At 52.4% G+C, this 20,291-nt stretch overlaps 2 protein-coding genes across 24 annotated transcripts in view; one reads left to right on the top strand and one right to left on the bottom strand.

Moving 5' to 3' along the window:
* The window catches only part of TNK2 (tyrosine kinase non receptor 2), a gene marked incomplete at its 3' end in the record, with an annotated part of 45,707 nt that overhangs the window by 13,959 nt on the left and 11,457 nt on the right, over positions 1-20,291 (bottom strand). For 3 of the 23 annotated variants that reach the window (XM_082698845.1, XM_082698828.1, XM_082698833.1), the window contains exons 1-5: positions 11,210-11,327; positions 4,561-4,741; positions 3,422-3,492; positions 1,281-1,502; positions 118-270 (exon numbers count right to left, since the gene is read on the bottom strand). In XM_082698845.1, coding sequence (XP_082554971.1) covers positions 118-270; positions 1,281-1,502; positions 3,422-3,492; positions 4,561-4,741; positions 11,210-11,263 — 681 coding nt within the window. In that variant the 5' untranslated portion in view covers positions 11,264-11,327. Of the gene's footprint in view, positions 1-117; positions 271-1,280; positions 1,503-3,421; positions 3,493-4,560; positions 4,742-8,473; positions 8,899-11,209; positions 11,396-20,291 lie in introns of those variants that run through there. The other 20 variants (XM_082698827.1, XM_082698832.1, XM_082698843.1 and 17 more) reach the window with 17 other exon arrangements.
* The window catches only part of MUC20 (mucin 20, cell surface associated), a 167,972-nt gene that overhangs the window by 147,087 nt on the left and 594 nt on the right, over positions 1-20,291 (top strand). The gene's annotated exons all lie outside the window — the stretch shown is intronic.

Genomic DNA, 20,291 nt, shown 5'->3' with positions numbered 1-20,291 from the left:
GACCCACGCATCCTTCATCAGGGTGGAGGGACGAAGCCCAGCGCAGGCAGGGGGACAGGCAGATCTGGGGGCCCAGAGACCCTGCCTGAGCCCCCGGCCACTAGCTGCAGCACTCACCATCTTCATGGGTGGCGTGAGCACCACGCCATAGAGGCGAATGAGGTTGCGATGGTCCAGTGAGTGCATGGCGTTAACCTCCCGGATGAAGTCGTCCATGGCTTCCGGCTGGCTCAGCACGTCAGGCTTCAGGCACTTCACAGCCACACTCACCTGCCCGGGGTGGGGATGGGGCGGGGTCAGGACAGGTGCTGGGCTCCAGTGCTCTGCGCCAGCCTGCTCCTCCCTCCGACTCAGTCCAAACAGCCCTGACTCGGGTCTGCTCATCTGGGTGGGCGAGGACGTCACAGGGGCCTGTGGCCTGGCTGGGGCAGGGCCTCCCCTTCCTGGGGAAACGCCCAGGTGAAAGAGCAACTCGACAAGAAGAGATGATCAGTGCGGTGACAGAGTATTAAAATGCTGTCATAAATGGACTACTAAAAATGTTTTTGGTGTGGAAGGAAAACACTGTAAATACAATGCCAAAAGGAGTGCCTAGTGGCTCAGTGGGTTAAGCATCTGCCTACAGCTCAGGTCATGTTCTCCAGGTCCTAGGATCAAGCCCTACATCTGCTTTTCCCTCTCCCTCTGCCTCTCCCCCCACCCCCCCACCCCCCGCTTGTGCACACTCTGTCTCTCTCTAATGAATGAAGTCTTAAATATATGTGTATATATGTTTATATACACATATATTCCCAAAAAGCTACATATATGGCCAAAACCGAACCTATAGTGAGAAAAATCAAAAGAGTGCTTCCCGTGGAGGAAGAGGACACTCAGTGGAGGGACAAGAGGGAGCCTTCTGGGGTGCTGGGACTGTTCTCTATCACGATCGGGGCAGTGGTTACATAGGTCTGTGCATTCATAAAAACTCACTAAGTTGAAATGCCAACTCTGCTTCCTGAGTGGTGGGATTACAAACAACTGTTTTTTCATATTTTTTAAATAATTTCTGAAGTTTTATAATAAGTACATTATTTTTGTAACTTAAAAAAAGAAAGAGACGTGTCTAGTTAAAGCTGAGCATGGAGTCCACAGCAAGCCCCTTTCCGACCTATGCCCAGCCCCATTCACATCCCAGTAGAGGGGAAAGACCTGCCTCAGAGGCAGCATTGGGGACACTATGCCAGAGTCTCATAGAGGCCTGTCCCTCTGCCGCACCCCACTGGACCCAGAAAGCTCACCGTCTTCCCCGAGGGGGCATCCCACTCGCCCCTGCGCACCACGCCAAAGGAGCCATCTCCCAGCTTCTCGAAGAGATGCAGGTCCTTCTCCCCAATGAGGCAGGTGAGGCTCTGCAGGGGCCCCTCCCCTGCTGGGCCCCCTGGTGTGGGTGAGGTCTTCCGGAAGGTGCTCTGAGAGTGATGAGGAGGGAACTCAGCCTCCAGTCGCTTTCCACTGAACACCTGTTTAAAGGCAGCCAGGGGCCAGATGGAAGCCTGAGGTCCCGGAGCAGGTCACTGAGCCCTGCCCCACAGGATCGTCAACTAGGCCTCCAGAGAGGTCCTGGCTTTGCCAAGCTGCCAAGGGGCAGCCGGGCTGGAGGCCCTCCCCTCCTCTAGACCACACCCTCAAACAGGAACCCACAGTCTCAGTGTGGCCTCAGGGTATGTGCCAGAAATGGACTGACAGGCATGCGGCTTATGACTGCTGTGGCCCCACACCCAGCTGTGGGGTCAGAGAGAGCCCAAAGCCCCTCCAGACCCATCTTCTGCACCACCTGTCCCTCCCTGTCCCCCTCCCAAGCACAGACTCCAGCCCCTAACCCGAGCAGATGGGCAGGAGCCCGAGGGGCCCTCCACAAACACCTCCCTTTCCATTTTTAGCCCTGGCCCCTTCTCTGGGTTGCCCATTTGGCGCTGTCTGTCTCCACCCTCCCTGGGGAGCTGACTGCCCTTCATCCTGCCAGGGGAGAGGATAATTTGAGCCTGAGGCTGGACCATGAATGTGTGTGTGTGTGCGGGAGGAGGGGGGTTGCAGATGAAGCAAGGCCTGGGAAGACAGCTGAGCTCCTGGAGGGGCGCCTAGAGCTGAGAGCTGAGAAAGGAAGACTGGAGGGGACTCTGCAGCCTGGGCTGTGGAGGGACAGGGCCAAAGGTCGGGGGACAGGAGGAAGGAGGCCTTGAATAGCAGAGTTGGCCCCATCGATCTGACTTGGCCCTCTGCACTGGGGCATCCGAAGCCTTGGCCTCAGGCTCCAGAGCTCCGTTTGGGCCCCTGGCCCCCAAAGGTTGGCAGAGCCTTATCTGTATGGGTTAGGAGGTGTCTCCAATATGAAGCCTCTTCTAGGCTCTGCTCTGTCCCTCCTCCCAGTAACTAAACTACCTTATGTTTGTAGGCAGTGTTCAGCTAAAAAGGCCCTTCACAGCCTTTATTTTAAGGGACCCTCTCCACTGCCCAATGAGGTGAGCTAGACAAGTGTCGCCCGCACTCCCACTGAAGACAGGCCTCAGGTCCGGACAGGTTCACCAACCAACCTGAAGACGTCCTATGGGGTGGCCCACCACCCCTGAATCCAGGCGCTCTGCACAGCTCTTCCCTCTTGCCTCTATCCACCCAACAAACTCATCTTTCCCTAAAACCTGGGCAAGGGACCAGGACAATGTCCCCAGAAAAGGCCACAGAGTCCCAAGAGACAGCCCCTTGGCCAGATCACAGCCAGGAAATCTCTGCTGCCCAATCCTGGTCCAGCTGTTCTGCCCTGCCCACCCCCCACCCCAGCCCTGAGGCCAGAAGCAGGGAGGGAAGGCCCTGGCTGGTTCACTTCCTCTCACATTGTCTTCCAGACAATGGGCAAAGTTCCACTGAGTCAGACCAGGGACTCACCACTTCAGAGACCCAAATTAGGACAAAGGGAGAAGGGGAGCAGGCAGTGGGGAAGGAAGCTGTCAGCAGGCCCAGATGACCAGAGAAACCCCCTGCCGACCAGGGAAAGTGGGGGAGGAGGGAAGCCAGGCAAAGATGTCCTGGGTCCAGACAGTCCCCACCACTCTGCCCTGGACACTGGCCCCAAGAGGCAGACAGAGGAAGGGCTCAGGTTACCTCATGCTTGTCAGCAAGTGCCTGTTCCACGCCCAAGGCGACTGCACAGCGGGCGGGGGCGGGAAGACATCACTGCACACGGGCTACTCACATGCCCTCTCCAGTGGGGACGAGACACTTAGCTGGGCAGTTCTGTAGGCACCCTGCCCAGTAAGACCCTGGAGGAGGGAGGTCTGGACCAGGTACAAATCACACCTGCCTGGGCTCGGGGGAGATCCCCAGGACTGACCTCACAGGGAGGCCTGCGCGGCTGCCCGCCCCATCTCACTCCTCATCCACGCACCTTGCTCATCCAAGACTTGCGTTTGCACATGGCCTTTCTTCTCTTCACAGCCTCCCACAGCCGCCGCTGGCCTGCGGGGAAGGAAGAGGTTTCAGATGTTGTTAAGGTAGCTCATATCCCCCAGAGAAGCTGCCCAGCTGCATCCTTCCTTGGTCCCCCTGGGGTGCATCCACCACTAGGTACTGCCCAGCACAGTGACACCAGGAAACAGACCATTCCAACCAACCAGGGGCCACAGTTAACCAGATGCATTCCACATCTAGGCAGTGGTTCTGGAACAAGAGGGAGGCGTTTAACCACCAAAATTGAACAACAGTGGTCTTTTTCCAGCATTCAAGAAAAAAAAAAAATAGCAATGGGTAGAATTTGCCCACTTTTGAGTTTTTTCTCCCATTTTATTATGTTCCTGGCATCAGATACCAACTATCTAAGCCAAAACTAGCCTATGTCAATGTCTACTTTAGCATGTTATTACTTATTTAGCTATTTTAAGCTGAATGTACTAATAAGTTTCTAATGCAAGGAATAAATACCATTGCTTCTAGATGTTATAGTCAGTACTTTTAGGATAAATACATAGGAAAAAAATGAGTTCAACTGACATGGCAGATCGTGGTTCATGGGAAAGAGACAGAATGAGTTCACTGTACAGCAGATCTTTGTGAGAAAGAGACAGATTAAGAAAAAATGGACCAAAATTAACCATCTGAGGGTTTCTTATCTTCTCCTAGTCACACAGATCTCTGGACCCCGGCCCCTCTGGGGTTCAGAATGGTGAGCAGGGCAGACTCAAGTCCACATTCACAGTGGAGAAGGAGCTGAAGGAATGCATCCCCAAATGTCTGAACAAGCCAGAAAGGGTGTATGTTTAATCCTAAATCTCCAGAGCTCTAAGACTGCCTTGTCCTCCAGCTCCAGGTCACCGTTCCCACTGCCAACTGCTCTCCTGCACTCACGGTGCGCGGCATCTACCGATGGCCCTCCAGCCCACCATGGGGGCTCCAGGACAGGCCATGGGCGTCCTCGGCTCTGCCACCCCAAGCCAGGAGGAGGGCTCTTCCACGCACTTGGCCGTCCTGAGGGCAGAGAGGTGAACGGTCAGTGGGGAAGCAAGCGGCAAGGCCAATGTCCCCACCTACCGGGCCGGCCCATGCCGATCTTCTCCAGGTCCTCATTCTTGACATACTCGAAGTGGGACAGGCGGGTGACGTTGAGGTCATCACGGAGCCGCAGGAAGTACTGCTGCAGCTGCACCTCGGACAGCAGCTCCAGCAGCCAGCCCGTGCCCTCCTCCGGCTGCATGCTGCTGCTCCCCAGCCTCTGCGGGGGGAGGGGTAGGGACGGCTCAGGGACCTGGGGTGTGGGCGGGGGGGGGGGGGGACCCCTCCCCGAGGGCCCTGGGCTCACCCACCTCCTGCTAAGCTGCTTCAACGAAGGGCCCAAATCGCCTGCCCACTCCCCCAAACTGTACAGAACGCCATGCAGCCCTGTGCCCTCTTCCCACTGGCCACAAGGACTGAGCTGCGACAGCCGGAATACAGCCCAAGCCCTGGCGTCGGGGTCTTAAGTCCCAACTGCATCTGCGGCTGAGTGACCAGAGAGCCACCACTGTTCTCAGAGGCACAAACCCTATGAGAACCACGAAAACTACTGATTGTGTCTCCAGGAAAACAGATACATTCTTACAAGGTTTTCATTAAAAAACTGGGGAGGAGTAGCAGGCTGGCTCAGTCAGTAGAACATGTGACTCACTCAGGGCTGTGAGTTCAAGCCCTGCACTGAGCGTAAAGATTACTTAAAAATAAAATTTTTCTAGGGTCACCTGGGTGGCTCAGTTGGTTAAGTGGGCACTCTTGATCTCAGCTCAAGTCTTGATCTCACAGTCATGGGTTTGAGCCCCGCACTGGACTCCATGCTCGGTGTGAAGCCTAATTAATATATATATATACATGTACTTTAGTTGGTGGGGTACAGGGTCCCTTGAGACCCACCCATAGGGTCCCCAGACCTGATGGACCCCAGAGAAAGCACTGTGGACTAGATGAGCTCTGAGTTCCACCAAATGCCTGACATCAGCAGAGCCTCCCCTCCCAATCTGAAGACCATCCCACAGGAGACCACTTGAGTGCCTGAAAGGACCACACAAGCGAAAGATAAAAAGGGAGCAGAGGCTGGGGTGGCCTTTTATTTATTTTTTTTTTAAGATTTTATTTATTTATTTGACTGAGAGAGACAGCGCAGACATACAAGCAGGGGGAGCGGCAGGCAGAGGGAGAAGCAGGCGCAGCTTTGAGCAGAGAGCCCAATGTGGAACTTGATGCCAGGACTGTGAGATCATGACCCGAGCCGACGGCAGACACTTAACTAAACCAACCAGGTGCCCCTGGGGTGGACTTTTAGATGCCGGCTCAAAGAGGCAGCCCTGCTTAGCTCCACTGACCGCTGTCACTACAGACCACTGTCCAGCGTCATTAAAGCTTCCAATTTTTTCAAGGAATACTGGAAATCTGAATCTAGATGTGAAATATCGCCACTAAAACTCTTTTTGAAAAGGTAATATATGCACATGGTAAAATATTCAAAAGGCACACAGGAGCCATGAATTCTCATCCCCTGCACTCCTGCACAGTCACATAGCCCCCCACCCCCAAAGCTAGTTGCCATAAATGACTTCTCCGTATCCTTCCAGAATGTTTCTCCCAACATTCACCCATCAGCCACACCATTCTCTTCCTTGTTTTCACTTAATATTACATCTTTCTCCTAACTTTTTAACTATGTCAGCCAATTCAACCCTGAAACACAAACACACACGCGTGCACACGCATATGTATTCTGTGCTGGCCAAGCAAAATACAAGTGTAGGCTATAATCAGCCAATGGGCCACCAGGGAGCAACCTGTGACGTACACTCTCTGCGGCCTAGAGAAGGAGGACACAGGGGCCCCCCTGAAATGAAACAGCCTGACGGACTGAACCCAAACCCATCCTTGTCCAAGTAAGATACCACAGAGCTGAGGGCTGACCCGCATTCAGTTCCCCACCAAAGAAGAACCATGAGAGGGAAAAGGCCAGCGACCACTCAACCGCCCTCCAACAAGTCAGAGGTGGCCTTGGGCCCCAGCTCTCACCACCAGGCGCACTCAGAAAAGCAGACACTGACAGCTCAGGCCCGCCACGCATCTCTTGCCCCCACAACTCCCCATGGCACTGCCAGCCCAGTGCCAGGACTTCAGACCCCCAGGCAGTTCAGGGCAGTACAAAGAGTGACCCATGGGATAGAGAGGCCCTCAGTTCAAACCTGCGTCCCCCCCGCCCCCCTGCAAAGGCAGTTGAGCCACAGGGGTGTTCCAAACTTCAAGCTGTGACCCTTTACCCAGATGGTTCTCCCGAGAGCTGGACGGCCCCCTAGGGGACATTCTTGGTTGTCATCATGTTGGGGGTCCACAAGAGGCATATCGTGGGTGGTTGGGAGATAAGAACACAAGTTATCCTGTAACATACAGGGCAATCTCACTCACTGTCCCACATCCCACACAACTTAGTTCATGCAGGTGAAAAACAGGTTTATGATCATCTGAACCTAGAACTGAATCCCATCTTACATGTGAACAAAAGTTATTTTGCAGTTTCAATATACACTGAACCCTCCTCCAATGGAACTAACGCGTAAGCTGAGGGAAAACTGGCCTTTGTTTTGTTCAGAACTCACTGCAAGTTATTCGCTAGTCAGAAAAATGTCACTGAAGGCAACCTGCCTTTATGATTTCAAAACTCCCCTCTCAGTCAGCACCTGCAGGCGCGGCCTCCACACTGACTGGAGGGCTCAGCGCTGACTGCTTCTTCCTGTCAGAACGTCCCAACATATCAGAATACCTAAAACATCATCCTCACTTTTGTGTCTCCTTCAAACTACAGGTGACATCATATTGGCGGACTATACACATGGTAAAAAGGACATATTTCTAATAATTTAATTGAAGAAGAGTAACAGTAAAAATAACTCCTGAACTCCACTTATTATACGCCAGGCACGGTTCTAAGCATCTTGCTGCATTAACTCACCTCTCCTCAACTAAACTATCTGTTACACACAAGGGAGCGTGGATATGAGAGGGCAGGAAGCTGTCGCTTTCCAGAAGAAGGCCCCAAGGGCACACTGTGAAAAATCACTGACTGTAGCTCTCGGCGGCCTGGCCAGTACTTCCACCACCACTACCCTGTCCCTGGACCAAAGGGACTGCACCCGCTGTGTGCTCCAACATGTGCCTGCCAGCAGGGCAAGCAGTCTAAAGACCCCCCTCCTCTTCTTGCCCAGGCTCCAAGTTTCACCAGGCTCCTCACTGCCACCTTCCCCTGGAGGCAGCTGCTCCTCAGAACAGCTCAAAGCCATGCCCTAGGTGGTCAGGACTGGGGGACACACAGAGCCCTTCCCCTGAAGCTGCTCAGAAAGCCCAGCCTGGCCTGCTTCTCTTCCCTGAGACACCAGCGAACAGATCTCCCTGCTCAGCTGGACACTCCCCTCCCTGCTTCTCCAGCCCCAGGAACTGGGCTGCTCTGTGTAGGGGTGTGCAGGGAACTAGAAGAACACTGGGATCCCAGTGAGGGGAAGCAATCAGGGTCTCAGTCCTGACTACCGCTGGACGAGCCCCCTCCCCTCGGCTAAGTGCCCTTTCCACAGCAACTTTCTTTGTCTGCAGAGCACGGGGAGAGCACTGGCCCAGCTTCTCCCCAACCCTGCTCACACTCTCCAGTTCTGCGTGTGCCTGGCCCCCAGCACACCTGCAGTCCCACACCTATGTCTGACGCAGGGCACAGCACTCTCCTGGCGCGCACACTTCCCTCGTACATTTTTCTAACACATGCACCAACCAGGATGCAGGGGCCAACCAGGATGCAAGGGCCAAGGAGAGAGGCCCTAAGCCCAAAACCCCTATCAAGTCCTCAGCCATTCCCGTTCCTGTACTCTACCCCTCAGTGAACTGCTGGCTCTGCGGGGGGGCCTGGCCCAGTCCCCAGTCAGTCCTACTCACACCCCCAGCCCCCACTCACTGTGTACAGGCGTCGCCGTAGTCTGGCCAGGAGAGGGAAGGAGAGCTCTAGGCCAGGGAACCGACGAGCTGCTGGCATCTCCACGAAGTTGGACCCCCTGACCAGGTCACTGGGGCTCTGGCCCAAGAAGTGGGGGAGCAGGGACTTTAGCTCCTGAATTCAAGGTTCTGCCCAGAATGGAAGTTGACCAGAGGTCTGTCCCAGGAGTTCCCCAAATCCCACACCAAGGGTGGGAAATGGGGCAGAAGAAGAGGGCGGGCCCCTTTTCTCTGCTGCACAGCTGTTTCCACAGCTGGCTGGTCTGGCAGGAGCAGGTTAGCTCTTCTCCGGGCTGGCTGCAGCCTGGGTGCTCTGTCCTGTTTCTCTGACTTCTCTTTAGTGCAGTGGTCACAGCTCAGCCCTACTCCCTGGCTCCCCCGCCTGACCGCCCTCCTCCCTCCTCCCTCCCTCCCCAGCTGAGCAGCTCTGACACTGGCTGAAAAAGGACCTTTCTGAATCACTGCCAAGAGGGTGGCTGGAATGGGGGGACTCTTCCTCCCAGCCACCCGCGCTGGCCCCCCCTGCCTCCCCATACACAAGGCCCCCTGTCTCTGGCTTCCACCCCAACCCCCATAGTTGCAGACAACTCCTGGGATTTTAGGGTGGGGGCTATGTGAATCAAGCAGCAATGTACAAAGAGGGGCTACAGGCTCCCAGGGACAGATACCCCTCACTCCTGGGCTTGTCTGGGGCTGTGGGGGCTAGAAGACAGCCCGAGTTGGGGGCTTGGGCCCCAGACAGTCATTTTCGGGCCCTGTAGGCAGACCCCTCAGAGACCCTCCCCCATCTCCAAGTCCCAGCCTTGGCTGGGCGTCTCCTGGCTCAGACCCTAATGTGGCCCCGTTACCCTGGTGCCCGACGGAAATAGGAGGCCGGCAGCCTGCCAGAGTGGGGCAGTCCAGCCAACAGCAAGGGGGGGTTGTGGGGGTGAGGAATCTCCACCCCCTCCCCTGGGGTTGCCTTGCACTGCCCACAACATCCAGGGTGCCTCCTCCCCCAGACCAGCTGGCTTAGATCCAAAGCCCCCTCAAAACAAACAAATATGCCCCCCGACCCTGCTGGGATGCCCCCACCCCAAAGCAACAGGATTCCAGACTATAAGATGTTTCTTGTACAGCACACCCCCACAAAGACAACAGCCTCAGCTAAAAGGAACTGGAGATACTCCATCAAGCCCCCATAGGCCCCCCATGTTCCTACAGCTGACAAATGATCCCTCTGCCCCTCCTCAAGAGTACCAGCTGCTCTCACACCCCCCTCTCTACAGCCCCCAGACACACCTGACAGCTGCAGGAAGTCCTCACAGTCTCCCTCAGCAACCCCTCCCCACCCCCCAGCAGCCATGCCCAGGGAGCCCACTTCTTGTATACTGCTCTCTTGTCCCTATCCAGCTGGCTACCGGCTCTGGGAACCCCAGCTGGCTGGTGGGGCAGGCAGCTGGCTGAGAGTTTTGGGGAGTTAGCATCTTAGGCTCTCTTTCCAGGACCTCTCTTAGGACCCGAGCTTCCTAGCAGGGAGTTTACCTGAAAGATCAGCCATTTCCTGCCCCAACCCCATGGGGGGGGGGTGCTGGAGGGGATAGGTATGTAGGGGGTGTGAGTATTGGTGGACACTCCCAGCACTCAGTCCCTCTTACCCAGCCCCAGGTCATCACCATGAAAGCTTGTGGAGCCAGCCAGGTACAGCCTCCCCTTGGTCCAGTGAATCACCAGTCTGAGACTGGGGTCAGAACTAATGGACAAGATGAAGTCAGGCTGAGGTCACTCTGGAACTGACTTTTCCCCAAACCCTGGCAGACAATACCCGTGGCTCAGAGAAGCCTACTGCCTACTTCCCACCAGGCACCACCCTGAAGGAGCTCTGGGGACCTGACTTTAGGAAACAATTTAAGAAAAATTACTCCCTCTACTGTAAGACAGGGGCTGCTGGGTCAGAATGGCCAGATTAAAAATCCTAACTACCCCCAAAAGATTGCCCCAAATCCATCAGAACCCCACACCTAACTCTTCCCTTAGATGTCCGGTAAGAACAAGCCTCAGTAGCTTGCTTAGCAATACAGCTGGAAAAGGTTGTGAGGAAAAGCAAAGCACGGTCAGAGGTCAGAGCTCAGAGCTCAGGCAGTTCTTGGACCCCTTCTCCTAGCCCTGGAAAACACCCTCCACCTTTTCTGTCCCCCTTTGTCCTATCAGCTACCGCCCTCTGCCGACCAAGAGAGAAAGTGCATGATCTCCAAGAAGGGAAGCAGACAGGATCATCTTTTTTCTAAAGCAAACAAGGACATTTGGCTTCATATGCATATTCGGAAAGTAAGTGGGAATGTCCAGGGAACAAGGACTCAGTGCCCATAAAAGACTACACCCAAATCCTGGCATTGCTCCTGGAGGCTCCCATGGAGAGCGGAAGAAAGCCCAAAAGACAGTTTAATTGGGTCCCTGAGAACCCAGAGACACTGAGGCAGGTGGCAGCATCTGTAATCCGTAATTACCACCAATCACTGGCCCCTCACCCAACACCTACACACATGAACACCTCTTACCCAGCCCCCTCAACCCCCATGATCCCTCTGTGGGCCCAGAAGCACAGATACCCCTCACTCCTGGGAGGCTGCTGCAGAGCAGAGCTGGGCCCTCAGCTCACTGGCGGGTGATGGGGTCTACCACCGGGGTACCTGGCTAACCCCCAGGCTTCTCCCATTACCTGTGGTCCCTCTTCACCCCCAGCCAGGCGCTGATACGCAGATCTCTCCCCCATGGCACCCACACTCCGGGCACTGGGGCCAGGGAGGGGAGCAGAACCCTCCCGCAGCCCCCGCCCCTCCGGCGGCACCGGCAGCCGCAGCGTCACTGCCCTGCGTCCTGAGGGGCCGGGCCTCCAGCATCCTCCAGAAGGGCAGGGGTTGCTAGAGCGCCTCAACCGGGGAGGCAGGTCTATCTCCCTCACCCCCCCCCCCCCACCCTCCCACAGCCTCTCATCAGCGGCTGGCTGGCCGGCCAGAGCCTGAGCCCAACCCAGATGGTCGCGGTCGCCTGCACTGCGCTACGCCCCGCCCCTCCCCCAACCCTGTCCCCAACCTCCATTCCAAGGAGCCGCCGCCTCTCCGCACCACCACCCGCTGACCCCTGGAGACAGCCAGCTGCCGTGGCGTGGCCCCACCTCCGATGACCCGCAGGGCTACAGCTCCCCTCAGCTCCTGGACCACCCCCTGGACTCCAGGACTCCACCACCACCAATTAGCTCCTGGGGATTCAAAAAGGAGCCCCCTATTCCATAAGGAGGTCCATCCAAGAAGCTCACATAAGCTCCCACCTGACTTGACCTGAGACCCCTCCCCTCCTTCGGGCCTGATGCCTATCCCTCCACCCCCCGGCTTCCACACCACCAGGCTCCAAGCATGCGCCCACCTGCTGGGCTCCCTGCTGTTCCACTCAGCATTCCACTCCCTCTGCGCCCAAGAACCTGCCCAGCGGTGGAAGCCACGCCTCCAGCACCCGGAGGGAGACCACAGGCCGGCCCAGCCCCACGCTTTTTCCCAGCCCGGCCTTGACATCTTCCTGCCTGCCCCCCTTCCCCTCCCCCAGTGGGCCTGGGAGCTCAGGGCAGGGCACTCCGCTGGGGCTGACCTCTGGCCTCAGCAGTGTGCCTCGAGTGCCCACACTCCCGGCGGGAGGAGGCGCTCCAACACGTGCCCACACAGGGCTCTGCCATCTAGCACTGGGGTGAGGCCATTGCTAGCAGAGGAAGTCCCACTGCTGAGCTCCTCCTCTCCCAACTGGCCTGAGGGCCCCACGGTACCCCACGCACCCTCTCATTCTACAGGCATCTGAAGCATCCACTGATTCCTTAGTGCCAGGTATTTAGGGCTGAGCTCAGGAAACCCTCCCCTTCCGGGGCTGGGCCGAGGAGGGGGTGATGCTGAGATACCACTCCCCTTCATACACCCCCAACAAACTCAACGTCAAGACTGAGGAGGAGACTAGGTGCGTTCACACAAGGCTCACTCCCCTCACAAGCTCGTTCTCCACCCAAAAGCATGCTGGGGTGGGGGTGACCCTGCCAGGCAGGGGATCTATTCAAGGCAGAAATTCCTGGGCACCTTACCACAGCTATAGCAGAAACTAGCTTTGTGGGAGGGAGGCTATAAGAACCCAAAGTCAGGAGGCTGTGCTGACCCAAAGTTAGAAGAAAAGAGGCTGAAAATGCCAGGCCCATCACTGGATAAAGAGTCTGCTCCAAATCATTCCTCCTCCCGGCTTTCTCCAACTCCCCTGCTTCCTAATGCCATCCTGCTATAAGATATCCACAGGATCCAAACCGCCTCTAGGATCTGAGGAATCCACCCTACATGAAACCCCTTCACCTGCCCCCCTCTCTAAAGGCAGCTGGAGTGGCTAGGAACCAGCTTGCCTCTGGTGTCCACTTCCTTCCCCCAGCCTCTCCAGCGGCATCAGTGAAGTGACAGATCCACACTGAGGAGCAGACATGACATGTAATTTCCGGCCAAGAGATTTTTTCCAAAACAATCTACCGTATTCTTGGGAATATATGCCAACCTCAACTCCAAGCCAGCCCTCTCTTACCCCCACCCTCCCTCTTCTCTAAGCCCTGGAGGGAAAACAATGTATTGGGGAAAAGGAGGGGGGCTTATAGTTCCTCTCCCAGCCAGAAAATTATCTTGCCTCCACATGCCAGCCCCACCAAGCCCAGTCAGCCTCAGCTCACCTGTTGTACACAGGCCCCAAGCTTCTGAACCAAAGCCAGGCTGGCTCCCCTTGGGACCTCATCCCAGAGGGAACTGCAGCAGGCAACCCCACACCTTCAGGTCAGGCCAGGTCTGACATCACACTGGTCTGGGGAGGAGGCTGGCCTGGGACCAACAGAGAGAGGGGGTGATTCAGACACACACCATCGCTGTCCACACCCTCTCCATTTCCAGGACGCAGGGCCCAGCCCCTCCCAGGAGAGCTTGGCAAGCTGTGGTTCTGAGGAGAGACAAAGCTGAGGCATATTGGCTTAGTGGTGCTGAGCCCACAGGCCCCAAGTCCAGCCCTGGAGCCTCTTCACCCATCTCCTTAACTGATGTTTCCCAAAGACTTCAGAATTTACCCTTCCTTCTCTCAGTGGATGCTCTGCTTGTTCGGTGTCACTTTCTCTCCTCCTGGGATTCCAATTACCACGTGCTCTGTCTCCATTTCTAACCTCCTGAAGCCCTAGGCCCACGTTTCCAGACAGTTCCAGGACAGTTCCACCAGGATGATGCACAGGTATCACAAATTCTATATATTCAAACTGAGCTCATGAGTACCCCCCTTAAAGCTAGCTAACACATGTTCCTATATCCTGACTGAAAATATCACAAGCCAACACTGGCCACCCAGGCTAGAAACCTCACTCCCACCTCTCCCAACCGTAACTCCCTACCTTCCCCACTGGGCAAGCCACAAAATCCAATCAATACCAATAGGATCAAGAATCAGACAGACCTGAGCTGAAATCTTGGCTCTTGTCAGTTTCTAGTTGGGCAACTTTTGGGCAAATGACTTAACCTCTAAGACTCAATTTCCTCATCTGTATAATGGGAATAACCAGCACCTCCTTCGTAGAGTGCGGATTCAATGAGATAATGAATAGCACACTTAGTACAGCACCTGGCACACAGCTGCCTATTGCTGTTAGTCCTATTGCCTATTGCTGAAGTCCCTCCCCTGCTTCTATTCTTCTGTAACTCCTCAATAAGCCAGATACAAGGTGCTTCAGGATCCACTCCTTGCCTATCTGTCACCTCCACACCTTATCATTTTCCTCAAATGTCTCCATATTCCAACGAAATCAGATACATGCCCCTTCCTGATATAAAATCCATGAGCAGAAATGAGTTGCACTTCTAAACACAATGAGACAGAAGAAAGAGAAATTAAGGAGTTAATTCCATTTACAATTGCGCCCCAAACCATAAGATACCTTGGAATAAACCTAACCAGGTTTAGGTGAAGGATCTATACTCAGAAAACTACAGAACACTCATGAAAGAAATCGAGGAAGACACAATGAACTGGAAAAACGTTCCATGCTCATGGACTGGAATAACAAATGCTGTTAAAATGTCTATGCTATCTAGAGCATCTATACATTCAGTGCAATCCCTATCAAAATACCATCAACCTTTTTCACAGAGCTAGAAAAATAATCCTAAGATTTGTATGGAGCCAGAAACGACCCTGAAGAGCCAAAGGAATGTTAAAAAAGAAAACCAAAGCTGGTAGCATCACAATTTCAGACTTTCAGCTCTATTACAAAGTTGTAATAATCAAGCCAGTATGGTACTGGCACAAAAACAGACACAAAGATCAATGGAACAGAATAGAGAACTTAGAAATGGACCCAAATCTATGGCCAACTAATCTTTGACAAAACAGGAAAGAATGTCCAATGGAAAAAAGACAGTCTCTTCAGCAAATGGTGTTAGGAAAATTGGACAGCCACATGTAGAAAATGAAACTGGACTATTCCTTATACCACACACAAAAATAGACTCCAAATGGATGAAAGACCTCAATGTGAGACAGGAATCCATCAAAATCCTTGAGGAGAACGCAAGCAGTCACCTCTTCGATTTCAGCCACAGCAACTTCTTGTAGATATGTCTCTAAAGGCAAAAATGAACTACTGGGACTTATCAAGATAAAAAGCTTTTGCACAGCAAAGAAAACAGTTGACAAAACCAAAAGACAACCAATTGAATGGGGGAAGATATTTGCAAATGGCATATCAGATAAAGGGCTAGTATCCAAAATCTATAAAGAACTTACCAAACTCAACACCCAAAGAAGAAATAATCCAATCAAGAAATAGGCAGAAGACATGAACAGACATTTCTCTAAAAAAGACATCCAAATGGCCAATAGACACCTGAAAAATTACTCAACATCACTCAGCATCAGGGAAATCAAATCAAAACCACAATGAGATACCACCTCACGCCAGTCAGAATGGCTAAGATTAACAAGGCAGAAAATGACAGATGCTGGTGAGGATATGGAGGAAGGGGAGCCCTCCTACACTGTTGTTGGGAATGCAAGCTGGTGCAGCCACTCTGGAAAGCTGTATGGAGGTTCCTCAAAAAGTTGTAAAGAGAGCTACCCTACGACCCAGCAACTGCACTACTGGGTATTTACCCCAAAGATACAAATGTAGTGATCTGAAGGGGCATGAGTACCCCAATGTTTATAGCAGCAATGTCCACAATAGCCAAACTGTGGAAAGAGCCTGGATGTCCATTGACAGATAAATGGATAAAGAAGATGTGGGGTGTGTGTGTGTGTGTGTACACCCGTACACAATGGAATACTACTCAGCCACCGAAAAATGGATTCTTGCCATTGGCAACGACATGGATGGAACTAGAGGGTATTGGGCTAGGCGAAGTGAGTCAACCCAAGAAAGACAATTTTCATATGATCTCATTGATATGTGGAATTTAAGAAACAAGGCAGAAGATCATAGGGGAAGAGAGGAAAAAATAAAACAAGATGAAATCAGAGAGGGAGACAAACCGGAAGAGACTCTTAATCATAGGAAACAAACTGAGGGTTGCTGGAGGGGAAGTGGGTGGAGGGATGGAGTAACTGGGTGATGGACACTAAGGAAGGCATGTGATGTAAGGAGCACTGGGTGCTATATAAGACTGATGAATCGGGACACCTGGATGGCTCAGTTGATTAAGCAACTGCCTTCGGCTCAGGTCGTAATCCCAGAGACCTGGGATCAAGGCCAGCACTGAGCTCCTTGCTCAGAGGAGAGCCTACTTCTCCTTCTGCTTGCCACTCCCCCTGCTGTGTGCTCTCGCTCCCTCTCTGACAAATAAATTTAAAAAAAAAATTTTTTTTTAAATAAAGGCTGTTGAATCACTGAACTCTACCGCTGAAACTAGTAATACACTAGATGTTAACTGAATTTAAATTTTAAAAAAAATTTTACGAAGATACTTGTCCTTCCCTAGACCTACTCCCTCCTTTAATTTTAATGTCTCTGAACTATTCTCTTCGTGATGGTTCTTCTCTTTGTCTACATGATGACACATTCCTCAAGACCCATGTCATCTCCTCTGTAAACTGCCATTTCCTACCCCCCCAATTTTTTTTTTTTTTGCCATTCTGTTACTGTTAAAATGATATTTGAAAACAGGAATGGTATAAACATATAATATAGTTCACCCTTGAACAACATGGGTTTGAGTAAGGCAGCTCCACTTATATGTGGATTTTTTTCCAAAAATATGGTACAGTACTGGAAATGATTTTTAGTAACATTTATTTTTCTCCAACTTACTTTGTTCTAAGAATACTGTATATAATACATATAGCATATAAAATATGTGCTGACTGCTTATGTTATTGATTAATTTTTTCAGTTAAGAGTAGGCTATCAGTAGGTAAGTTTGGGGGGAGTCAAAAGTTACGTGCAGATTTTCAATGTGCAGATTTACATGTGAGAGGGGTCAGCAGCCCCAACCCCAAAATTGTTCAAGAGGCAACTACAGTATAGAACATGTAAAAAATAGCCAAATGAACTTGAAAATGTTTAATTATCCATCATGCTCTGATCCTTAATGGGTAACTATTTTTATAAGAATCTGTATTGGGGGACGCCTGGGTGGCTCAGTTGGTTAAGCAGCTGCCTTCGGCTCAGGTCATGATCCCAGCGTCCTGGGATCGAGTCCCACATCGGGCTCCTTGCTCGGCAGGGAGCCTGCTTCTCCCTCTGCCTCTGCCTGCCTCTGTCTGCCTGTGCTCGCTCGCTCTCTCTCCCTCTGTCTCTGGCAAATAAATAAATAAATTCTTTAAAAAAAAAAAAAGAATCTGTATTGGTACATAATTCTACTGAGAGTTCTACACACAAACCTCTACTGTGATTTGTACCTTGTAAAGTCACCATCTGTTTTCATCTGTCAACTTGAAGGCAGAAGCCAATAAGGTACCTGGCCAAGAGAGTTTGCTGAAAGGCACTTCAAACCCATAAGATGGACCCTGGAGAAAGGAAGGCTGCCTTACTTCCAGCAGATACCAGGAATAAGGCTCACTGTCTCCCCCCCTCCACCCACCCTGGCTTTGCTCCCTCCCAGTATTTCTAATCCAGAAAAGCAAGCACCTTTGTGGAGAGAGGGGCTGCCAATTTCATAACAGCCCCTCCTGTCCCAGAACCACTAAGCTACTTTGCTCCCGCAAAGCCGGTTCAGCACCTGGGAGGACACAGGCAGTCCCTCTGGCAGAGAGAGCCCAGAATCAGCCTTCTGGAGAAGGCTGCATTCTCACTAGATTCTGCAGGGACAGCTGGAGTACACACACCGTAGCGTTAATGGGAAGGAAGTCCAGTTTGTCAGGCATCCCATCCTTACCAAGGTGGGGGGAAGGCAGAGTACAGAAGCAGATACAGGGACCCGCTAAGCCTCCTCTTCTTCGAGTGCAGCAGAGGTGTGAGTTCCAGAGAAGAAAGGAAAGAATCTGACTGAACACCACTGCACAGACCCCCATCAAACTCAACACCTCCCCACTTGTACCAACTTGGTCTTCAAAGTATTCTGGTGCTGTTTCATGCTCCAGCAGTTCAAGAGTGGCCTGCCAACCCTGACGCCCAGAGACAGGACCCTGAGAGCCCTAACACGTTCCTGGAGCATTCCTCCCACCAACAGAACACCACCCATGTGTGGTGGAGGATAAATTCCAGCAGCTGTCTGGGTTTTGTGCACATGCACCCCAGGCACATTCTGGTGCCAGCGCTGGGATGCGGGTTCTGCAGAGGGCCATCTCTTGCCAATCCTCTGGCCCAGGCATCGTCACCACAGCACCAGTGATGCAGTGACTCCCGGGGAGGGAGGAGGGAGGCAGTCCAGCTGCTGGCAGCCAGCCACTCCCAGAGCTCTTCCAGGGCTGGTCCTTGCCTAGCTCTCCGCCTGCCGGCTCAGGCCTCACCCCACCCCCACCCCTTCAGCAAAAGCCTAGAGCTGAAGGGGCCCATTGTAGAGCCCTGGAGGTGGGGTGGGGAAAGAAGCCAGGGCTGGGACTGGTAGAGCATTTATTCTGCAAGAAGGACTGCTCGTCCCCTCTGGATCACATCCATAACCAGAACCCCAGGAACTAGCAACACCCAGTGCAGGACAGGCGGCAGGGCGCAGGAGAGGAAGAGTCAAAAGAAAATTAGTTAACAAAAAATCCATTGCAAAAGAAATGTTGAACTACTTCCCACCCACTATATCCTGCCTCTCCACTTTAGCAATAACGGAACTGAGAACCTGAAAGGGAAGGGACTTGCCCAGTTCAAAGCACTCACAGGGCTATGATCTGGACCTGGGGGAGTGATTCTTTTCTAGCCACAGAGGGGCAGCCATGCCAAGCCGGGGAGGAGTAAAGATGAGGGGCCAGAAGAGGAGAACTGCTTTATTAAGAGACACAGCAAATAGGAGACAGGCAGAGAAAGGTAGAACCTGGTGTTCTCACACCAAGCTGAGGCCCTTGGCTCCAGGGCTCCCAGGAGGCACCATTGCTGAAGGAAGAGACCAAGCCAAAACTCTTAACTCCAACCCCCTCCTCAGTCACTTACCATGTACCTACTACGTGCTCACCCTGTGCAAGGGTTTAGGGAAAATAAAAAGGCAGGAGAAGTTACAGGTTACAGTCTGTGTCCTCAAGAAGATACTATGCGCAGGTTCTTTTTTTTTTTTAATGGAAAGCAATGGATTTTTTGTTAACTAATTTATTTTTTTAAAAGATTTTATTTATTTATTTGACAGACAGAGAGAGAGATCACAAGTAGGCAGAGAGGCGGGGGGGGGGGGGGGGGGGGGAGCAAGCTCTCTGCTGGGCAGAGCCGGATGCAGGGCTCGATCCCAGGACTTTGAGATCATGACCCGAGCTGAAGGCAGAGGCTTAACCCACTGAGACACCCAGGTACCCCAACTAATTTATTTTTAATAATCTCTACACCCAGTATGGGGCTCAAACTCAAGATCCCAAGATCAAGAGATGGATGCTTACCCCACTGTGCTAGCCAGGTGCCCCTATGTACAGGTTCTTTAAAAGCTTTATCTAGGGGTGCCTGGGTGGCTCAGTGGGTTAAGCATCTGACTCTTGATCTCAGTTCAGGTCTTGACCTAATTATTAATTAGCTCTAATGATCTTGATCTAAGATCTAACTATTTTTATCTAATTATTAATTTAAAAACAAAAAAGCTTTATCTGCATTGACTGATTACAAACCTCCCCTTACTACCCTGCATTATTCCTGTTTTACAGATGAGAAAACTGAGGTTTGGAGAAGTGACCAGGGTCACGGAGAGAGTAAGAGAGAAAGCCAGAACTCAGCTCCTATACAGCTGCACACTGCATTTCTTGGCTCAAAGATGCGGGCCCACAGAGTCCTATCATTAAAAATATACTGAATGGAGGCGCCTGGGTGGCTCAGTCATTAAGTGTCTGCCTTCGGCTCAGGTCATGATCCTAGGGTCCTGGGATTGAGCCCCGTATTGGACTCCCAAATTGGTCCCTCTCCTGCTTTCGCTGCTTGTGTTTCCTCTCTCGCTGTGTCTCTCTCTGTCAAATAAATAAACAAAATCTTAAAAAATATATATGTATATTTATACATACTGAATGAATTCAGGGATTCTGTGAGGAAGTTTAAGGAGAGGATAGAGGTTTCAGAAAAAGACAGGAGATTGCATACCCACACATAGTTCCACTCCTTCCCGAAGCCCCACCAAAACTACAATTTTAAAAAGAGAAAATAAAAA

This window comes from Mustela nivalis (assembly GCF_964662115.1).
Source record: "Mustela nivalis genome assembly, chromosome: 1".
NCBI classification, from domain to species: Eukaryota; Metazoa; Chordata; class Mammalia; order Carnivora; family Mustelidae; genus Mustela; species Mustela nivalis.
This window is presented reverse-complemented; position numbering and strand designations above follow the sequence as displayed.